At 37.1% G+C, this 21,036-nt stretch overlaps 1 protein-coding gene across 1 annotated transcript in view; it reads left to right on the plus strand.

Moving 5' to 3' along the window:
• The window catches only part of UVRAG (UV radiation resistance associated), a 313,381-nt gene that overhangs the window by 47,931 nt on the left and 244,414 nt on the right, over positions 1-21,036 (plus strand). Inside the window, exons 4-5 of the mRNA XM_021704700.2 lie at positions 6,702-6,863; positions 15,575-15,649. Coding sequence (XP_021560375.1) covers positions 6,702-6,863; positions 15,575-15,649 — 237 coding nt within the window. The remainder of the gene's footprint in view (positions 1-6,701; positions 6,864-15,574; positions 15,650-21,036) is intronic.

Consider the following 21,036-nt stretch of genomic DNA (forward strand, 5'->3'; position numbering starts at 1 on the left):
ACATGGTATAGGTCCCTAGATCATCTTAGTACTTGGATGGTTTGTTCCCTCTAGCAAATGGGCTGACATGTATAGGTTAAATATAAATAAAAATCATCTGGGTCTTTACAATAACATTACTGGGCAGTGAAGTCTTTAAATGTCTGGCAGACTGCATCTGTCTGTGTCTGAATGTACCGACTCAGGAATTGTCGCTCTTTGTCTGGCAGCTGCTTCATGAAAGTATAAAGGAAGGGCATTGTAATGAGAATACTGACAAGAGCTGTGGTCTTTTAATGTTGTATTGGCTTAGAAAAGAAACCCATGTCATCTATTCAACCGTATGATTTAATTTCAGAACACCACTCTCACTTTCAAAGGCTTTTAATTTATTTTAGAATGAAGTATTTCCAAATATTTAATACAACAACTGCCCCCCAAGTCTTCCCTCTCCCTGATGCAATATGGCCATTCAGATATATTCACCAAGTCTTTTCCTTTTTTCACTTTGGAAAGGGGTGGTTACTTCATGCTTTTTCTGGTGCTTTATTACTCTGAGAGTGAGAATTTGGTTACTGTGTCATAATCTAGGGGACATGTACTTTTGTTCAGAGGTGATCTTATACATGAGAGTAAATGGCTACCTTTTCAGGTGGTATAATTTGAAGGCCAGGAAGGTCCTCCAACACCTTTAGACATAAGACTTTAAGGCCTAAATTTACATCATGAAGAAATACCTTTATTTGATTTATTGCTGCAGCCGCCTCTTTTTAAGATGCTCTATTTTTTCTGCTATTGGGTCTTTAAAGAATATAGTTTCATTACTTTCTATTGAGATAGAGCACACATTGCAGTAAAGGGCAAAAATAATAGCCTGATGACTTTTCAAAGGGAATAGATCAAGAAGTAGAACACTATCAGCACCCCTGTGTTCTCCCTCTAGGTCACTCCCTCCTCCCAAGGAGAACCACTGTCCTGACTTCAAGCACCATTGATTAGTTTTGCTTGTTTTTGAATATATATATATATATATTTTGAATACTTAGCATTACATATGTGAGATTCATCCATATTGTTGCATGTAGTTTATCAATTCTAATGGCGTGTCCTTTGGTGAACATGTGTATGCATTTCATTGCTGTTAGGTATATACTTAGGAGTGGAATCAAGTGCTGGGTCATAGGTTACTTTCAGCTTTAGTGGATACTTCCAAATAGTTTTTCAAAATGGTTATACCAGTTACATCCCTAGCAGCACTGTGAGGTTTTTAGTGGCTCTACATCCTTCTCCAAACTTGGTATTATCTGTTTTTAAAATTTTAGCCATTCTAGTTGGACAGCGGTATTGCACTATGTTTTTAATTTACATTTCCTCATACACTGTTCTAATTGAGTAACTTTTCCGGTTTTATGCTCTTATTGGCCATTTAGATACTCTTTTTTTTTTTTTTTTTTAAGATTTTATTTATTTGAGAGAGAGACAGAGAGAGCACAGGCAGGAGGAAAAGGATAAGCAGACTCCCCACTGAGCGCGGAGCCTGACACGGGGCTTAATCCCAGGACCCTGAGATCATGACCTGGGCTGAAGTCAGAGCTTAACTGACTCAGCCACCCAGGAGCCCTCTTTTTTTTTTTTTAATAAAGTGCATGTTCTGGAAAAATACGCCAATTAATGCCAATTAGGAATAAACAAATTCTGTGCAAGGACTTGACACTTTTTTAAATTTATAGAATATATTTGATCTAACTTGATACTTTAATTAGTTCTGTTTTCATGCTTCCTGTTTTTGACTATTCAAGGATAGTGGAGTTGGTGATCTGTTGAATTCAGTTAGGTGAAATGTTATCATTTGAATTTTTCATATCTACATCACATTTTTTTTGGTCTCCCTCCCCTCCCCTTTCCTATTTAGGGGACATTATTTACCTTTTTCTCATTGACTCAAGCTTATCATGAGGAACATCACATCTTCTATTAGAGTCATCCTTCAGGGGCTGCCTAGAACATAAAGCCCAATTGCTTTATGCTAAATGGTCCCCAGCAGCATGGCCTACCTCATATACAGAAGTTACTTGATGTTATCACTGTCTTTGTTTTTTTGTTTTTCATTGTTATCATGTCTTTAAAGTCAGATATGTAGACTTTGACTTCTTGCTCCAGATATAACCAAAGCTATGACCTTAGGCAGGTTACTTAATGGTTTATAGTATCAGTTTCTCCTTTGAAAAATTGGGATGAAGCTGTCGACTCACAGGACTTTGAGTTTTGTCAAGATAAAGTATAGCTTATCTGTAATGAATGCTTCATTCTTGTAGTAATATTCAAGCCTTTGCTGTCATGTTTAATTACTTACTTGTGTCTCAGCCCTGCCCAGGGGTATAGTGTAGTGATAGGGCAGTAAGGGCAAGTTTGAATCATGTGAAGTGACCCCAGTTCCTTTTGCCCAGAGAATGGGGCACAGGTAGAGGGCAAAGTTCTTTCTTCCTCTTTCTGCCTCTGACTGTGGGATCTAAAACAGGAAATTGTTGACAATCTCATAAGACCCTTTTGTTCTAAATTCTGTCTTCTGTGCTTTATTGGGGAGAAAAAAACCCAAGAACCAAACACACAAAAAAAGAACACGAGAGGAATTTTAGAGACCTAGGTTGAAATTCTGGTGCTGTGTTTACTAGGAGACCTTAGACAAGACCCTTAGCTACTGTGTTTCATTGATTCTAAGATGCACATTTTCCCCAAGTTTAACACCTCTGAAATCTAGATGGATCTTAAAATCATTACTACTACTACTTTATTTTTTTTTTTAAGAGAGAGAGAATCTTAAGCAGGCTCCACGCCCAGCATGAGCCAGACGCAGGGCTTGATCTCAGGACCCTGAGATCATGACCTGAGCCAAAATCAAGAGTGGGATGCTTAACTGACTGAGCCCTGAGCCACCCTTTTTTTAATGGCACATAAAATAATGATGCATCTTATAATTGGTGGTATCTCAGATTTGATGAAATGACATTTTGTCTTTTTAATTATTGAAGTTAGCAAGTTGTCTTATTTACATCAGGTGAACTTACTGTTGAGAGGAACAGGGCTATTTTATTAAACATAGATACTTCTGCTGTGTAATGCTAGGATAGGCATTCTTCTGTGTCCATTTCATATATATCTGCCTTTATATAGTACTTACACTGATAAGTGTTAAATGACAGCTATTACTATAATTATTATTCTTTTTAAGCTTTATTTAATTTTAAAGATTATATTTTATTTATTTATTTGAGAGAGGGAGAGAGCATAAGAGGGGGTAGGGTCAGAGGGAGAAGCAGACTCCCCGCCAAGCAGGGAGCCCGATGGGGACTCGATCCCGGGACTCCAGGATCATGACCCAAGCCGAAGGCAGTCGCTTAACCAACTGAGCCACCCAGGCGCCCTAAAAAAATTTTTTTTTTAATCTTAAAAAAAAAAAAAACAAAAAACCTGAAGGATCCTTCATGTCTTGCCAAGGAGTACTTTACTCTGTACAAGATGTGGAGCAGCCACTGAAAGGTTTTAAGGTTAAGAATGACAAGGTCAGGGGCACCTGGGTGGCTCAGTTGGTTAAGTGACTGCCTTCGGCTCAGGTCATGATCCCGGAGTCCTGGGATCGAGTCCCGCATCGGGCTCCCTGCTCAGCGAGGAGCCTGCTTCTCCCTCTGACCCTCCCCCCTCTCATGTACTCTCTCTCTCTCTCTCTCTCTCATTCTTGCTCTCTCAAATATAAAAATAAATAAATCTTTAAAAAAAAAAAAAAGAATGACAAGGTCAACTTTATGCTCTGAAAGAATTTTATTGTTCATTAAGAGAATCATTCAGGATGGCTCAGTTGGTTAAGCATCTGCCTTCGGCTCAGGTCATGATCCAGGGTCCTGGGATCGAGTCCCACATCGGGCTCCCTGCTCAGCGGGGAATCTGCTTCTCCCTCTCCTTCTACCCCTCCCCCTGCTCATGCTCTCACCCTCTCTAGCTCTCTCCCTCTCAAATAAATAAATAAATAAATAAATAAATAAATAAAATCTTTCTTAAAAATCTTTTTTAAAAAAGAATCATTCAGATAGTTGAAACATTCTGAAAAGTCATAATATTAAGGAGCTTTAATGACATCAATAGAATTGAACTACAATACATTGATTACTTTCATTTATTTCCCCTATATTAAATGTTAGGGCTTTCATTGTAAGTGTAAATATAATCAATCTTATTAAATTAACAATTTTCATGTTATATGAATCAGTAAATCAAAGAGTCCTCATATAAGGGTAACTGTTCTTGGCTCTGTGGCATTTATTTTTCTGAGCAAAGCAGGAAGGGGAGTAGGGTAGTGCTTTTGTTTTAGGGGCTATACTGATACATGTTTTGTGGGTTTGGTTTCTGAAGCTTCTGGAGCTAAGACCTGACTTCCAATTTCATAGTACTTTATGCCTGATATATCTTTTCACTTATATTTTGATATTTTTACTGTGTGATTTCCTTCCACTAAAATAAAAGCTTTGATAGACAGATACATTGTCTGATTTGTTTACAACATCTTCAAAGCTTGAAAAGTCCATGGTATGCACTCAATAAATTTTTGCTGCATGAGTGAATGAATGTCTGATCAAGGGATATGGATGTCTGAGGATACTGAAAGACCATCAATAAATAGCATGGTGATAACATAGTAAGCAGCACATTTATGTAATCAGTTTTATATTGAATCATAAAAAAATAAATTCCAGCTACCCAAGAATTTTAACCTAAGATCAACAGAATTCCATTCTTATATGACCCCCAGTATCTATCTCACTACAACTGTTTTAGTAGCCCTGCTAAATAAGGGTAGAATTTCATTTAAATATCTGAGCAGAAACTTTGGTCACTAATCTCTGTAGACACCACAGTGATCACTAGAAATGTGGATGGAACAACAGAAGACAATCAACCAAAGAGAACCACTGGCTTGTGAAGTAATGTACCTTCAGGCTTCAGTCTATCAAACAGAGAGCTGAGAGCGAGTATGGTAGAGAGGCAAGTGCTGAAATTAAACTATACTGTTAAACCACATAATCCCCTCTGTATCTTAAAATACTCACTTATAAAAACAAGAACAACTATCGCTTCACAGGGTTTTTATAAAGCTTAAAAAGAATAGGGTGTGTGCGTGCCTTCTAGGACTTTCACAGCTAGAGAAGTCAATGCCTGGCTTCAAAGCTTCAAAAGGACAGGCTGACTCTCTTGTTAGGGGCTATGCTGCTGGCGATTCAGTTGAAGCCAATGTCATTTACCATTTTGAAAATCTTAGGCCCCTTAAAAGTTGTGCTAAATCCACTCTGCCTGTGCTCTATAAATGGAGCAAGAAAGCCTGAATGGCAGCACATCTGTTTACAACATGATTTCATGAATATTTTAAGCCCACTGTTGAGATCTGCTCAGAAAAAGAGCCCTTTCAAGATGTTACTCCTCATTGACAATGCACCTGGTCACCCAAGAGTTCTGATAGAGATGTACAGTGAAATTAACATTGTTTTTGTGCTTGCTGACACAACATCCATTCTGTAGCCCATATGGATCAAGGAGTCATTTCAACTTTTTAGTCTTACTATTTAAGAAATACATTTTGTAAGGCCATAGCTGCTGTAGGTAGTGATTCCTCTGCTGAATCTGGGCAAAGTCAATTGAAAACCTTCCAGGAAGGATTCACCATTCTAGATGCCATTAAGAACACTCGTGATTCATGGGAAGAGGTCAAAATATCAGTATTAACAGGAGTTTGGAAGAAGGTGATTCCAGCCCTAATAAATGACTGTGAGGGTTCAAGACTTGAGTGGAGGGAGTAACTGCAGATGTGGTGAAAATAGCAAGAAAACTTGAATGAGAGGTGGAGTCTGAAGATGTGACTGAATTGCTGCAATCTCATGAAAAAATGTGAACAGATGAGCAGTTCTCATGGAAGAGCAATGAAAGTGGTTTCTTGAGAAGGAATCTACTCCTGTTGAAGATTTTGTGAAGATGGTTGAAATGACGACAAAGGATTTAGAAATTACATAAACTTGGTTGATAAAGCAGTGGTAGGTTTGAGAGGATTGATTGTAATTTTGAAAGAGGTTTTACTATGGGTAAAATGCTATCAAACAGCATCACATGCTACAGAGAAATCATTCGTGAAAGGAAGAGTCAATCAGTGCAGGAAACGCCGTTGTTATCTTATTTTAAGAAATTGCCACATCTGCCCCAGCCTTCAGCAACCACCACCCTGATGAGTCAGCAGCCATCAACACTGAGGCAAGACCCTCCACCAGCACAAAGATTGTGACTCACTGAAAGCTCAGATGATGGTTACATTTCTAAGCAATAAAGTACTTTTTAATTAAGGTATGTACATTGTTTTTTTTTTAGACATGATACTGTTGTACACTTAATAGACTGTGGTGTAGTGTAAACATATATGCCCTGAGAAACCAAAAGATTCATTTGACTTGCTTTAGTTCGGTACTTGCTTTATTGTGGTGGTCTGGGACCAAATTGCAATTATCTTTGAGGTATGCTTATACCATTATCAGCCCCATTGTGTTAATTAGATGTCTTCCTGGTTTATTTAAGTCTGCAATTTAATATATTTTTGAGGTCTTTTGGTTTTCAAAAACAAAATGATTTATAATCTAATTGAAATAACTGTAAACAAATTAGAGTCTTCATGCTTTCCTTTCCATCAACAGAATCCAACATGGCGGAGTCTTGATTTTGGAATAATGCCAGACCGTCTTGATACATCTGTGTCTTGTTTTGTGGTGAAGATATGGGGTGGAAAGGAGGACATCTACCAGCTTTTGATTGAATGGAAAGTCTGTTTGGATGGGCTGAAATACTTGGGTCAGCAGGTAACTTTTAGACTGTAGTTTTGAGTATTTGTCTTCTCTAAACCTACCTAACCTTTCTGTATATTCTTTAGATTCTACATTTCCTATTATAGAGAACCTTTATGATTGTTTACTTAATTATAGAAATTTTGAGTCATTGCCAAGTTTAAAAATAATTTTTAACTGAAGAAACTTATGAAGAAGCACCCTAAGCTGTTAATTTAAGAGGAATTTTTTTTTTTTTGTAGGAAAGAATATGCTTTCCCATAGCATTCTACTTCTTCTGTTTTATTGCACTTGATCTTAGCCAAAAGACCGAGAAGCGATCTTCTGTTTTATTGGATCTAAAAATTAAGTTGCAAATATGGAACATACTATTAAATACTTCTCTTATGACCAGTAGAGTTGCATTATTTTGGGAAGAAGGAGAACTACTGTTTATTTATTTATTTTTTATTTTTATTATTATTTTTTTTGGAGAGCTACTACTGTTTATTGAGCACAGGGCTGACAAGTGCCTGGCTTGCATACTACTACCAAGTCCCTGTGAGTGAGGTAGCTATTGGATCATAGCACTCTTCTAGCTGAGCTGAGAAGTAGCTCCATAATCCCTCTGGACACAGTGTTCTGGGATGCAACTAGCAATATATCAGAATTGCTGATGATATGAAACCTATTTACCATCCCCAGACATAGGTTATTATACTTAATATTTATAGCAGCCTTGTGAAGGTTGGTATTAGTGCCCTTATTTTCCAGATGGGAAAATTGAACCACAGAGAGTTTAATTACTCAAGATCACACTGCTAGGTAGAGCTAAGATTTAAATCCAGGCCTGGCTGACTTACAGATTCATTCTTTGTGCTGTACCACACTGATACATACATGTAGTCCTTGGTAACCTACCTTGGAATAAATGCTGTGTCTTTTTGTGATACCTGTGGGATACTGTTAAAGGTAACTCCAAAATGTTAGTCATGTCTATGAATATCCTTGATGTTTCTTAATATTTATTCAATATAGACTTTCTGGTATATTTCTTTTATTTATTTGTTTATTTATTTATTTATATTATTTTTTTTAGAGACAGAGAGCGTGCACGTGAACGGGGGTTGGGGGTCGAAGGGGCAGAGGGGGAGAGGGAGAGAGAGAAAGAGAGAGAGAGAGAATCTTAAGCAGGCTCCATACCCAGTGCAGAGCCTGACATAGGGCTCGATCTTATGACCCTGAGAAAATGACCTGAGCTGAAATCAAAAGTCGGATGCTTAACCAACTGAGCCACCCAGGCGCCCCTGCTTTATTTCTTTTAAAGAAACAATTTAGTTCTACATATTTTTTTTCAGATTAAAAAAACCCCTCTGCCCTCATTTTGCTTACCATATACTTTATTTTGTGTCTTCCTATAGTAGATCAGAACAATGCATGTAATAGATATTTTCCATAACTGAATTCTAACTAGATTCTTAAGCTTTTTTTGTTTTTTATATTTTTCCTTCTGTTTTATGACTGATCTCAGTGAAAATTTATAAAATAATTACTTTTGGCTTAGGGCCTTTCTCCTCTCTTTCAGTACGAGATACTTGTTGCCTTTTGGCTGGCCAGCCAGAGCCCTGCACTGAGGTGCATACTTTTTCTGTCTTCCCACATACTGTAGTTGGCTCTCTGTGTATAGACTATGGTATTGAGCACTTATCTTCTGGAAGTACTTACATTTCATGGAGGATGATGCTTCTTAACATTAGAGTTGTATACCTATAGTTTGGTAGGGGAGTTTTTGGCCAAAGAAGATGGACTTCATGCTTTTCAACTCACATATTCCTTAGGTAGTGATCTTCTTAAAATACCCAACTGTGTTTATGTCGAACCTGCTCTAATTTCAGAGAGTCAGCTTTTGGGTGTCTTCTTACAAAGCTGGTTATGTGGGTATAACGGAGAACAAGAACAAGAGAAAACATGTTTTTTAAGCCAGTTAGAAACTTATCATTGTAGAAAGTCAAAACTCTCCTACAAAATAGATATAACAAGTAACATACTACTAGAAAATCAGATAAAATAAAATTACAAATTTTCAGAGGAAAGCAAGACTAAGATGTATCAGGAGAATAGCCAGAATTACTTAGGTTCATTGACTGATCATCTGCTTTCTACCAGGTATTACTCTTACTGTTAAGGTTCCAGAGACTGATAAGACAAGATCCTTAGACTTGGTAAACTGATGATTGGTGAATACCTGCATAGACCTGCATGGTACCATACTGTTTTGATTGTTATAGCTTTGTAATATAATTTGGAGGAGTATATGGAAGAGGTATTTAGACAAGTTGGGATAGAGTCAAGGAGGGCTGACTTTTGAATGAAACTTTTTTTACAGGTCAGGTTTGTTGGGGTATAATATATATACAATGAAATTCACCCTTTTAAGGTATGCAGTTCAGTGGGTTTGACAAATGTATAGTCTAGTAACCACCACAGTGAATAATGCTGCTGTGAATATTTAAATATAGGTCTTTATGTTGACGTATGTTGTCATTTCTCTTGAGTAAATACATAGGAATGGAATTTCTGGGTCTAGTGGTAAGTGTATGTGTTGAAATTTATAAGAAGCTGCCAAGTTGTTTTCCATTCTAGTGGGTTTTAGCCATTATGATGATTTGAAATGGTATCTTGTGATTTTTTTTTTTTAAGTTTTAATTTTAATTATCCGGTGTTCATCACAAGTGCCCTCCTTAATCCCTATCACCTATTTCATCTGTCCCCCACCTACCTCCCCTTTGGTAACCACCAATTTTTTCTCTCTAGCTAAGAGTCTGTTTCTTGGTTTGTCTCTCTTTTTCCCCCCTTTGCTTGTTTGTTGCATTTCTTAAATTCTACATGTGAGTGAAATCATATGGTATTTATCTTTTTCTGGTTGATTTATTTCACTTAGCATTATACTCTCAAGCTCCCTCCATATCATTGCAAATTGCAAGATTTCATTCTTTTTTATGGTTGAGTAATATTCCCTGTGTGTGTGTGTGTGTGTGTGTGTGTGTGTGTGTGTACACACCACATCTTCTTTATCCATTCATCAGTCGATGGACACTTCGGCTGCTTCCATATCTTGACTATTGTAAATAAAGCTACTCTAAACATAGGGGTGCATGTATCCCTTTGAATTAGTGTTTTTGTATTATTTGGATAAATACTTAATAATGCAGGGGCGCCTGGGTGGCTCGTCGTTGGGCGTCTGCCTTCGGCTCAGGTCATGATTCCGGGGCCCTAGGATCGAGCCCTGCATCGGGCTCCCTGCTCTGCGGGAAGCCTGCTTCTCCCTCTCCCACTCCCCCTGCTTGTGTTCTCTCTCTCGTTGTGTCTCTCTCTGTCAAATAAATAAATAAAATCTTTAAAAAAAAAAATGCAATTGCTGGATCGTAGGGTAGTTCTGTTTTTAACTTTTTGAGGTAACTCCATACTGTTTTCCACAGTGGCTGCACCAGTTTGCATTCCGCCAACAGGGTTGGCGGAATGCACAAGGGTTCCTTTCTCTCCACATCCTTGCCAACACCTGTTGTTTCTTGTGTTCTTGATTTTATCCATTCTGACAGTTGTGATATCTCATTTTAGTTTTGATTTGCGTTTCCCTGATGGTAAGTGATGATGAGCATCTTTTCATGTGTCTGTTGGCCATCTGTTGTCTTCTTTGGAGAAAAGTCTGTTCATGTCTTCTGCCCATTTTTTTAATTGGATTATTTGCTTTTTGGGTGTTGAGTTTTATAAATTCTTTATATATTTCGGATACTAACCCTTTATTTGATGTGTCATTTGCACATATCTTCTCCTATTCAGTAGGTTGCCTTTTACTTTTGTTGATTGTTTCCTTGGCTGTGCAGAAGTTTTTTATTTTGATATAGTCCCAATAGTTTATTTTTGCTTTTGCTTCCCTTGCCTCAGGGGACCTAGCTAAAAAAAAGTTGGTGTCACCAAAGTCAGAGAAATTACTGCCTATGCTCTTTTCTAGGATTTTTATGGTTTCAGGCCTCACATTTAGGTCTTTAATCCACTTTGAATTTATTTTTGTGTATTGTGTAAGAAAGTGGTCCAGTTTCATTCTTTTGCCCGCGGCTGTCTAGTTTTCCCAACACCATTTGTTGAAGAGACTGTCTTTTTCCCATTGGATATTCTTTCCTGCTTTGTCGAAGATTGAATGACCATATAATTGTGGGTTTATTTCTAGATACTCTATTCTGTTCCATTGATCTATGTGTTTTTGTGCCAATACCATACTGTTTTGATTATTGCAGCTTTGTAATATAACTTGAAGTCTGGCATTGTGATGCCTCCATATTTGCTTTTCTTTTTCAAGATTGCTTTAGAGATTCAGGGTCTTTTGTGGTTCCATACAAATTTTAGGATTGTTTGTTCTATTTCTATGGAAAATGCTATTGGTATTTTGACAGGGATTGCATTAAATATGTAGATTGCTTTGAGTAGTATAGACAATTTTAACAATACTTGTTCTTCCTATCCATGAGCATTGAATTTGGAATGTCTTTCCATTTCTTTGTGTTGTCTTCAATTTCTTTCATCAGTGTTTTATAGTTTTCAGAGTACAGGTCTTTCACCTCCTTGATTAGATTTATTCCTAGGTATCTTATTATTTTGGGTGTAATTGTGAATGGGATTGTTTTTTTTCTATTTATTTTTTTAAAAAAGATTTTATTTATTTATTTGATAGAGAGAGAGGAAGAGAACAAGCGGGCGGGGGGAGTGGCAGAGGAAGAGGGACAAGCAGACTGCCGATGCTGGGCTCGATCCCAGGACCCCAGGATCATGACCTGAGCCAAAGGCAGATGCTTAATCAACTGAGCCACCCAAGTGCCCCTGGGATTGTTTTCTTAATTTCTCTTTCTGCTGCTTCATTATGGGTATATAGAATCTTATGATTTTATTTTAATTTATCTAGTGATGAAGTCATGTTAAACAATAAAAAATGTTTATTTGTCATCATTCTCTCTCTTGCCCCTTTTTGGGTGAAATGTTTATTCAGATCTTTTGACCAATTTTTATTTGGCTGTTTGAATTCTCATTATTGACTTGTAAAATTTCTGTCTGTATTTTGGATATGAGTCAGTTCTTTATAAGATAGTATCTTCTGAATATTTTCTGCCAGTCTGGCTTGTCCCCCCCCCTTTTTTAAAATGTTTTATTTATTTATTTGACACAGAGAGAGAGAGAGAGCACAAACAGGCAGAGTGGCAGGCAAAGGGAGAGGGAGAAGCAGGCTCCCCGCTGAGTAGGGAGCCTACCGCGGGACTCAATCCGAGGACCCTGGGATCATGACCTGAGCCAAAGGCAGACGCTTAACCCACTGAGCCACCCAGGCGCCCCTTGTCCTTTCTTTTCTTTAAGTGTCATTTAAATAACAGAAATTTATAAGTGTTAAAGTCTACTGTATCGGTTTTTGCTTTTATGTTTCATACTTTTTGTGTCTTATCTAAGACATATTTGCCTAATCCAAGATCACAGAGATTTTCTCCTATGGGGTTTCTCCTCTAGAAGTTTTGTGGTATTAGGTTTTATGTTTATTATCTATGATCATTTTGGATTAACTTTTATTTAAGGTGTAAATTTCATTGTTTTGCAGATGGATGAACATTTGTTCCTGTACTCTGTTGTAAGAGCTATTATTTCCCCATTGAATTACCTTGTTATCTTTGTTGAAAATCAATTGTTTAAAATAATTTTTGTGGGTCTGTTTCTGGACTCTCTTCTATTTCATTGTTCTACATGTCTGTCTTTATGCCCATACCACATTATCTTGAATACTGTAGTTTTATACATCAGGAATTGAGGTAATATGAATCCTCCAACTTTGATCTTTTTTCAGAATTGTCCTGGCTATTTTAGATCTTTTGCCTTTATGTATACACTTTAGAATTAATTTGTCGATTCTACAAAAATCTGAGAAAATTTGGGGAGAATTGACATCTTAATAGTATTGGATATTTCAGTCTATGGACATGGTATATCTCTCCATTTGTGAAAATCTTTGATTTCACTCATCGTTTTGTAGTTTTAAGTATACAGGTCTTGCACATATTTTGTTAGATTTGTACTTGTGGATTCCATGTTTTTTATGCTAGTTTAAATGCTATTCATTTAAAAAATATTCCTATTTCCAGTTGTTGTTGCTAGTATATAGAAACATTTCTATATTGAGCATGTATTCTGTGGCCTTGCTAAACTCATTTATTAGATCTAATAGCTTTTTTTGGGTAGATTCCTTTTGTAGATTGCTATGTAGGCAATCATGCCTGTAAACACATGGTCTTATTTCTTCCTTTCTAATGAATATGTGTTTTTCTCTTTTCTTATCATTTCATTGGTAAGACCTCAGTACAATGTTGAATAGAAGTGAGTAGAGTGGGCATCCTTGTTTCGTTACTGATGTTGTGTAAAAGTATTCAGGCTTTCATTATTAAGTATAATATTAGCTGTAAATTTTGTAGACACTTTATGAAAGGAAAGGAAATTTCCTTTCATAATGGATTACATTTGCTAATATTTTATTAAGGCTTTTTTTATCTATGTCCATGGGGGATATTGGTCTGTACTTTTCTTGCATTGTCCTTGTCTGGTTTAGTATGAGAGTAATGCTGGTCTTGTAAAATGGATTGGGATGCCTTTACTCTTCTGTTTTCTGGAGGAATTTGTGTAAAATTGGTATTACTTATTCAGCAAATATTTGACAGAATTCTTCTGTCAAAGAAGAATTCTTTGCCAGAACTCATCTGGGTGTTAAGATTTCCCTGTGGGAAAGTTTAAAAGTATGACTTCTGTTACTTTATTAGATGTGGGGCTATTTAGCTTATCTATGTCTTCTTATGCTTTGATAGTTTGTCTTCCAAAGATTTTATCAGTTTCACCTAAGATTTCAAGTTTATTAGTATAAAGATTTTCACAATATTACTATATCCTTGTAATGTATATAGGCTATATAATGATCCTTTCCTCTTTCATTCTTGCTATCTGTAATTTCTGTCTCCTCTCTTTTGATCACTCTGCTTAGAGACTTATCTGTTTTCTTAGGTTTTCAAATAACTAGTGTTTGGTTTCATTGATTATTGCTATTGTTTTCAGTTTCATTGATTTCTGATTTTATCCTTTAATTTTCTTTCTTTTGCTTGCTTTGGGTTTACTTTGCTCTTCTTTACTAGTTTCTTAAGGTAGGATTTTTGCATTACTGTTTTGAGACTTCTCTTTTCTAGAGTAAGCATCTAGTAAATTTTCCCCTAAGCCTTGCTTTAACTGTGACTCACAAACTTTTTTTTTTTTTAATATTTTATTTATTTATTTGACAGAGAGAGACACCGCGAGAGAGGGAACACAAGCAGGGGGAGTGGGAGAGGGAGAAGCAGGCTTCCCGCTGAGCAGGGAGCCTGATGCGGGGCTTGATCCCAGGACCCTGAGATCATGACCTGAGCTGAATGCAGACGCTTAATGACTGAGCACCCAGACGTGCCATGACTCACAAACTTTGATGTTATATTTTCATTTTCATTCAATTTAGAATATTTTCTAATTTCCCTTTTATTTCTTCTTGATCCATTGGTTATTTAGAGATATAGTGTTTAATTTTCAAACATTTGTGGATTTTCCAGATATCCTTCTTTTGTTGTTTTCTACTTGAATTCTGTTGAGTTTAGAGAAAATAGTTTGTATGATTTCAATCTTTTCAGCTTTTTTTTTTTTTTTTTTAACAGAGACACAGCAAGAGAGGGAACACAGCAGGGGGAGTGGGAGAGGGAAAAGCAGGCCCCCCGCAGAGCAGGGAGCCCGATGCGGGGCTTGATCCCAGGACCCTGGATCATGACCTGAGCCGAAGGCAGATGCTTAACGACTGAGCCACCCAGGCGCCCCTCTTTTAAGCTTTTTTGAGGCTTATTTTATGGCCTAGAATATAAAATCTCTTTTTTGGTGAATGTTTCCTGTACAAGTGATGTGTATTCTGTTGTTGAATCCAGATGTCAGTTAGGTTAAATTAATTGATAATCTTGAGTGAAATTTGGATGCTATGTTGGATTTAGCCAGAGGAGATGGGGGTAGGCACGGAAGTATGATAAAACAGAGCATAATCTGATTCATTCATTTTTACTTGAGGAAACTAGAGTCCAGAGTGATGATGCAAATTAGATATTACTATCTTTAAACTTTTTTTTTAAAGATTTTATTTATTTATTTGACAGAGAGAGACACAGGCCAAAGGCAGACGCTTAATGACTGAGCCACCCAGGCGCCCCTAAACTGTCTTCTTGAAAATAGATCTTTTGTGTTTTTTTTTTTTTATAGTTTAAACTATATAAACTATAGTTTATAGTTTTCAAATAAAGCACTCTTAAGGACTAATTGGATTGTGTTTTCTTTGAGATCAGAGAATGTATAGTATGTCTCTGGATCCCTTGTATTTCAGAAATAGCCTTTCCATAGCAATCTCAAGAAGTGTTTGTGGAAAATAAAAGTGAATGATCGTGCCTGTTATCTTGTGTGATGATTTTTTGAACCCTTTGACTAAAGCAGGAAGCACTGAATTGATTACCTGGTCTTAGGATAAATGATATGTTTTCTGCTGGCTTGTTAGATTAGTCAGCCTGTTTCTCAGCATTGAAATAGATCCTGTTGTAACTGTCATGCCTTAATCATAACAAAACTTAATTGGAATGAGAAGAACTGATAGCGTGTTTTTCTTCTCTTAGATTCATGCCCGCAACCAAAATGAAATAATTTTTGGGCTGAATGATGGCTACTATGGTGCTCCATTTGAACATAAGGTAAGAGGATTTTTCTAGTGCTGTGAGTTTTGTTTAGTGCCGCTGTGCCTTGACATATAGTGTACAAAGCTCTGTGTAAATAGAATCTTGTTTTAAGTATCATTGTACATTTATTTAGAGTGGCTTAAGGTGAATGCTTTTTAAAGTGAAAACTTGTTTTGTAACCACCCCGATTCATCTTTTGTAAATCCAGATTATTAATTTTCTTAAGAGGAAATCTGGGCTTTTTGTTCTTATTCTCTGTAATTCTTTGGAGAGTCAAACAATGGTGAATTTTGATTAAGTACAATACAATTTTATTAAATGTTTCAGATACCTTTTACACTTTGAGTAAATTTAAGAAACTGTGAGTCAAGTGATACTACAGTCAAAGGGCTATCTCTATATCTACAGGCGATTAGAGAAAGGAAAGGGAAGAGAATTCATATTTACCAAGTACCTCCTATCTAGGTTACTATGCCAGGTGATTCATGTTCTTTATCCCACTTAATACTAGCCACAAACCAAATGAGGTGAGTTTTCTATATTACTTGCTCTTAGTGATCACATTGCTTCATAATTCTTGGTTGTGTGAAATGCTATTGCTAGAATGCTGCATTCATTCAGCAGCTAATTATTGAGTACCTGCTGTTTGTCAGCCATTGGGCCCTCTCTGTAAGTGCTAAAGGTACATTGGTGAACAGATGGATATTTTCCAGCACGAGTGTGTGGAAGAGACAAGCACTGGTAAAGTAACCTAACAGATGAATATATAGAAACACAAGTGGTGGTAATGCTATAAGAGCATGTAGTGAAGACCTTACCTGCACTCTTAGGGACTCTCTATTTGAGAACTAGACTTTTAAGGCTATAATCCAGAGGATGAGTGGAAGTGAACCAAGTGCAGGGAGTGTGGGCTGAATGGGGAGAACATTCTAGCAGAGGAGGTTGGCAAGTTCGAAGGCCATGAAGTGGAAGAGCACATGGTGGGTTTTAGGGACTAAAGGAAGGTCAGAGTGATGAGGAAGAGTGATACCTGATGAGGCTGAACAGGAAGGCAGGGAACCACATCATATAGAACCTTTTAAAGGATTTTATCCTAAAAGCAGTGGATTGTGTTGAAGGATTTTTAGCATGGCAGAGATATAATTTGATTTGTATTTTAACGATTTCACTCTGTAGTAAATACTGATTGTAGAAGAGGTAAGAATATATGTGGAAAGACAGAAGGGAGGATCATGCAGTATATTAGGTAAGAGATGCTGATACTTTGGAACAGAGTTATGGCAGAATAGAGAGAAGGTGGATTTAGGAAAGTTTTAGGAGGTGAAAATCATTAGGACCTGGTATGCTTCAAATTTAGGGTATAAGGAAAAAGAAGGTGTAAAGGATGACTTTTGGGTTTCTGGCTTAGGTAATGTAATGGGATGGATAAATGTTCCAGGCACTGGGAGAACTAAGGGACACCAGGTTTGGTGGAGGCAGCCTGAGAGCTGATATTTGATCATATGGACTTTGAGATGCCTTCAAGGTATCCATGTGCAGATTGGAGTTCAGAGGAGAGAAGTCGGTTAGAGATATAAATGTGGGGCCAATGGCACATAATCACCGAAATGATGAGCCAGGCTAGGGACAGACTGTCAGTGAGGAAAAAGGGGCCTTAATAACCAAGCCTTGAGGACCTCCAACTTTTAAGGGCCAAGTAGAGGTGGAGGCATGGAAAAGTTGACTGAGAAGAAGGAGTGATGAGGGATGTATAAGGAAAAGAGTGTGGAGTCTCATAGGATCTCAGAGTCCAAAGAAAAAGAGTTGTTTTGTTTTGGTTTTTGGCTTTCAAGGGGCTGGAGTGGTCAGATAAGATGAGGACTAAAAATTGCCCATTGGATTTGGCAAAATGGAAGGTATTCTAGGTGACTTCATCAAATTCGATTCAAGCTCTGATAAGCTTTTTTTTTTTTAATTTGTTTTAAAGCCCTTATATTCTGAGTTCCTAAAGTTTATCAACAATGTGTATACCTTTGACATAAGAGATACCACTTTATAATTCTTTCTTCCTTTGTTGTATAGATCCTCTAATCTGTAAGCTTTTTAAGGACAGATTTGTATATGTAATTTTGAATTCCCAGTACCTACCACAGTTCTTGAGACATGGTATTTGCTTAGTAAAAATGTTTGATTTAATGAGAGAATTATGGGATGGCTACTTTTTTTTTTTTTTGCAGTGTCCCATTTATAGGGTTAACCATCCCGACCCTGTTGAGGGATTAAGTTCCTCTTGCAACTGGTAACTAGCACACCATCTAGCACAATATCTGGTACATAGTAATGATATTAAAGCGAATATTTATTGAACTTTACTGTGTATCAGATACTTTTAAGAGCTTTATATCTGTTATTCTATTTAATCTCCCTAAGAATTGCATAGTCAGATACTATTAGTAATTGAAGTTTTGGATAGCCGATGACCAATTCCCCTTTCTTCTCCCTGTGAGTTTGGAACAAGTTTAGAAATAAGACAGGTGATAGATAAATGGAGATCAAAATGTTGGCTTTATTACTAATAAAATTAATTGGCAATTGTGGCTTAAATTCTACAACTAAAAGAGCTGGTATACTTCCTCCCAGATTGAACCTCCCCCCAAAAACAACAAAACAAGCAAAACCAGGATCTTGCCCTTACAGGGACAAATCCTAATCCTCCAAGCTAAAAGCAGAATTTATGTGTGCTCTAGGCAGGCTGTTCCTGACTGGGAGGGAAACTGGAAAGAACTGAGGCCATCATGCTCTGTTTCTTCTCCCAAGCTCAGCAGTCAGTCCTCTGTCTGTCCTGGAGAGGAATGAGTGAAGGACACAGAGAAACTGGAAATGTTCTTTTTAGGACCTGGGAAATGGAGTGGGACATCTTTTTTTTTTTTTTTTAAGATTTTATTTATTTATTTGACAGAGATAGAGCACAAGCAGGGGGAGTGGCAGGCAGAGGCAGAGGGAGAGGGAGAAGCAGGCTCCCCGCCTGATGTGAGGCTCGAGGAGTGGAACATCTTTTGCCTGTGTGGAAACATGAGTGCAGAATGTTCCCCCTGACAATAGTAATAATAATAATGATGATGATGATGATAGCTAATGTTCTGTGAGCTAATAAAATGCCAGGTACTGTTCTAATTCCTTTCATAATTTACCTCATTTAAACCTCACAATTGTCTTTTTACAGAAGAGGAAGCCTGCACACAGAAGTTAAGTAACTTTCTCAAGATTACAGAGCTACTAAGTAGCAGAGATGGGATTCAAGACCAAATGGTCAATAAAACTTTATTGAAATATGTCTTATTGTAATAAGTGGTATATTTTATTCTATAGTCCTTCAGTTAGTCTAGCCTTATCTTGCTTTCAGATGAACATCTGATATATAGTTTGAACCTTAAAAAACATTAGTTTTCCTTTTTATTTTTTTATTTTTAAAAGATTTTTATTTATTCATTTGAGAGAGAATGAGAGAGAGCATGAGAAGGGGGAGGGTCAGAGGGAGAAGCAGACTCCCTGCCGAGCAGGGAGCCCGATGCGGGACTCGATCCTGGGACTCCAGGATGATGACCTGAGCCGAAGGCAGTCGCTTAACCAACTGAGCCACCCAGGCGCCCTAGTTTTCCTTTTTAAAGAAAGCTATAAGCAATTTTTCCAGTCCAGATGTCCTTGTAAGTGCATACTTTGAGACCCTCCACTGCACCAAACAAAAAGCAATGATTGGTTTAACCCCCCCACCCCAAAACCCAAAGAACCAAAACAAAACAAAAAAACCCTGGTGATCGGTGAAATCAGAGAAATTTAAAGAGACATACTTTGCTAAAACAAACTAAAAGCAAGAAAATAAACCTATCTGGAACAGAAATGGAATAGAAACATTAAGAAGTAGGCAGAAGCAGAAGCCTAGTCGTTGAAGGATGTGCTCCTCTGGGCAAAATGAACACGAAGCTGAGAAAGGTAGGAATCTCCCAATTACAGAGGGAGGCTGAAGAAAAGACATCTTAGAGAAACTGCAGATCTTCAAGGTTAATTTTAAAAGGAGAAATCTTAAAAAAAATAAAAGGAGAAATCTTAAAAGTGAGCAGAGAGAAAGGAAATATTATCTACAAATTAGACTGACAGCAGACTTCGCAGCAGTAATAGTTGATGCCAGGAGAAATAATCAAGTGCTATTAACTATTAAATGTATCATTCTATTTGTAGTAAACCTTCAGTCAAGAGCAAGGGTGAAAGAGGAACAATTTTAAAGACACACAGATTGAGAATTTACTGCCCACAGACCCTTTATCTATACTGAATAGTGGAGGTAGAGAAGTGATCCCAAAGGGAAGATGTAGGAAGTAACAGCAAGTTACAGCAAGATACAAAAAAATGGTTACAACGTTAGTGAATGCAGTTAACTACTGACAGCAAACTAACATGCAAACAAAAACTTAATATGTAATAAGTTATATGTTTTAAGGTAAAAACAAACTAGACCATTGTTATTCAAAGAACAGTTTGTGGACCAGAGCAGACAGTCTAAGAACTGTCTGTCACTAGTCTGTAGTGAGCCAGGTATAAAAAGTGAGAGTAAATGTTTCAAAACTTTTATAGCAGTTTGACATTATTGTGCCTTTTTATTGTATTTTACAAAAGTATCAGTTCACAGTGGATTGAAGGAAAAGCAACTGGTCCTTGGCCACAGAGTGTTTGAGAAGCAGTGCTCTAGACAACAATAATGAGGTGAGGGAGGGTGTGTAAGGAGTTAAGACTCATTGAGGTCACTGATCTGTCTGGGAGGAGGATGGTAAACAACTATAGAATTTGTTAGAAAAATTTGTGGTCAAGTGTGCATGTTAAAAATGTGAAAGTATCTAGTATAGGTTAGAAACCAGAGAATATATATTTTTAAGTAGCAGAGGAAAAAAGGGACTATAAAGAGTAGAAAATTTTGTCGACTAATAGGAGGGAGGAAAGAAAACAAGTGGTAAACAAAAACATGTAGTAGAGTCGTAGAAATAAGTCCAAATGTATTTGTAATGACAGTAATTGCAAACAGATAATCATATCTGTATTGGACATATTTCATAATGGATTTTATTTTTTTTATTTTTATTTTTTAAAGATTTTATTTGTTTATTTGACAGAGAGACACAGCAAGAGACGGAACACAAGCAGGGGGAGTGGGAGAGGGAGAAGCAGGCTTCCCGCTGAGTAGGGAGCCTGATGCAGAGCTCGATCCCAGGACCCTGGGATCATGATCTGAGCCAAAGGCAGACGCTTAATGACTGAGCCACCCAGGCACCCCTCATAAAGGATTTTATAAAATGTTAAAGTAACAAGGCTTTGAGAACAGGATTGTATCTTTTTTTTAAAAAAGATTTTATTTATTTATTTGACAGAGAGAG

The sequence above is a fragment of the Neomonachus schauinslandi genome, chromosome 11 (assembly GCF_002201575.2).
Source record: "Neomonachus schauinslandi chromosome 11, ASM220157v2, whole genome shotgun sequence".
NCBI lineage: Eukaryota > Metazoa > Chordata > Mammalia > Carnivora > Phocidae > Neomonachus > Neomonachus schauinslandi.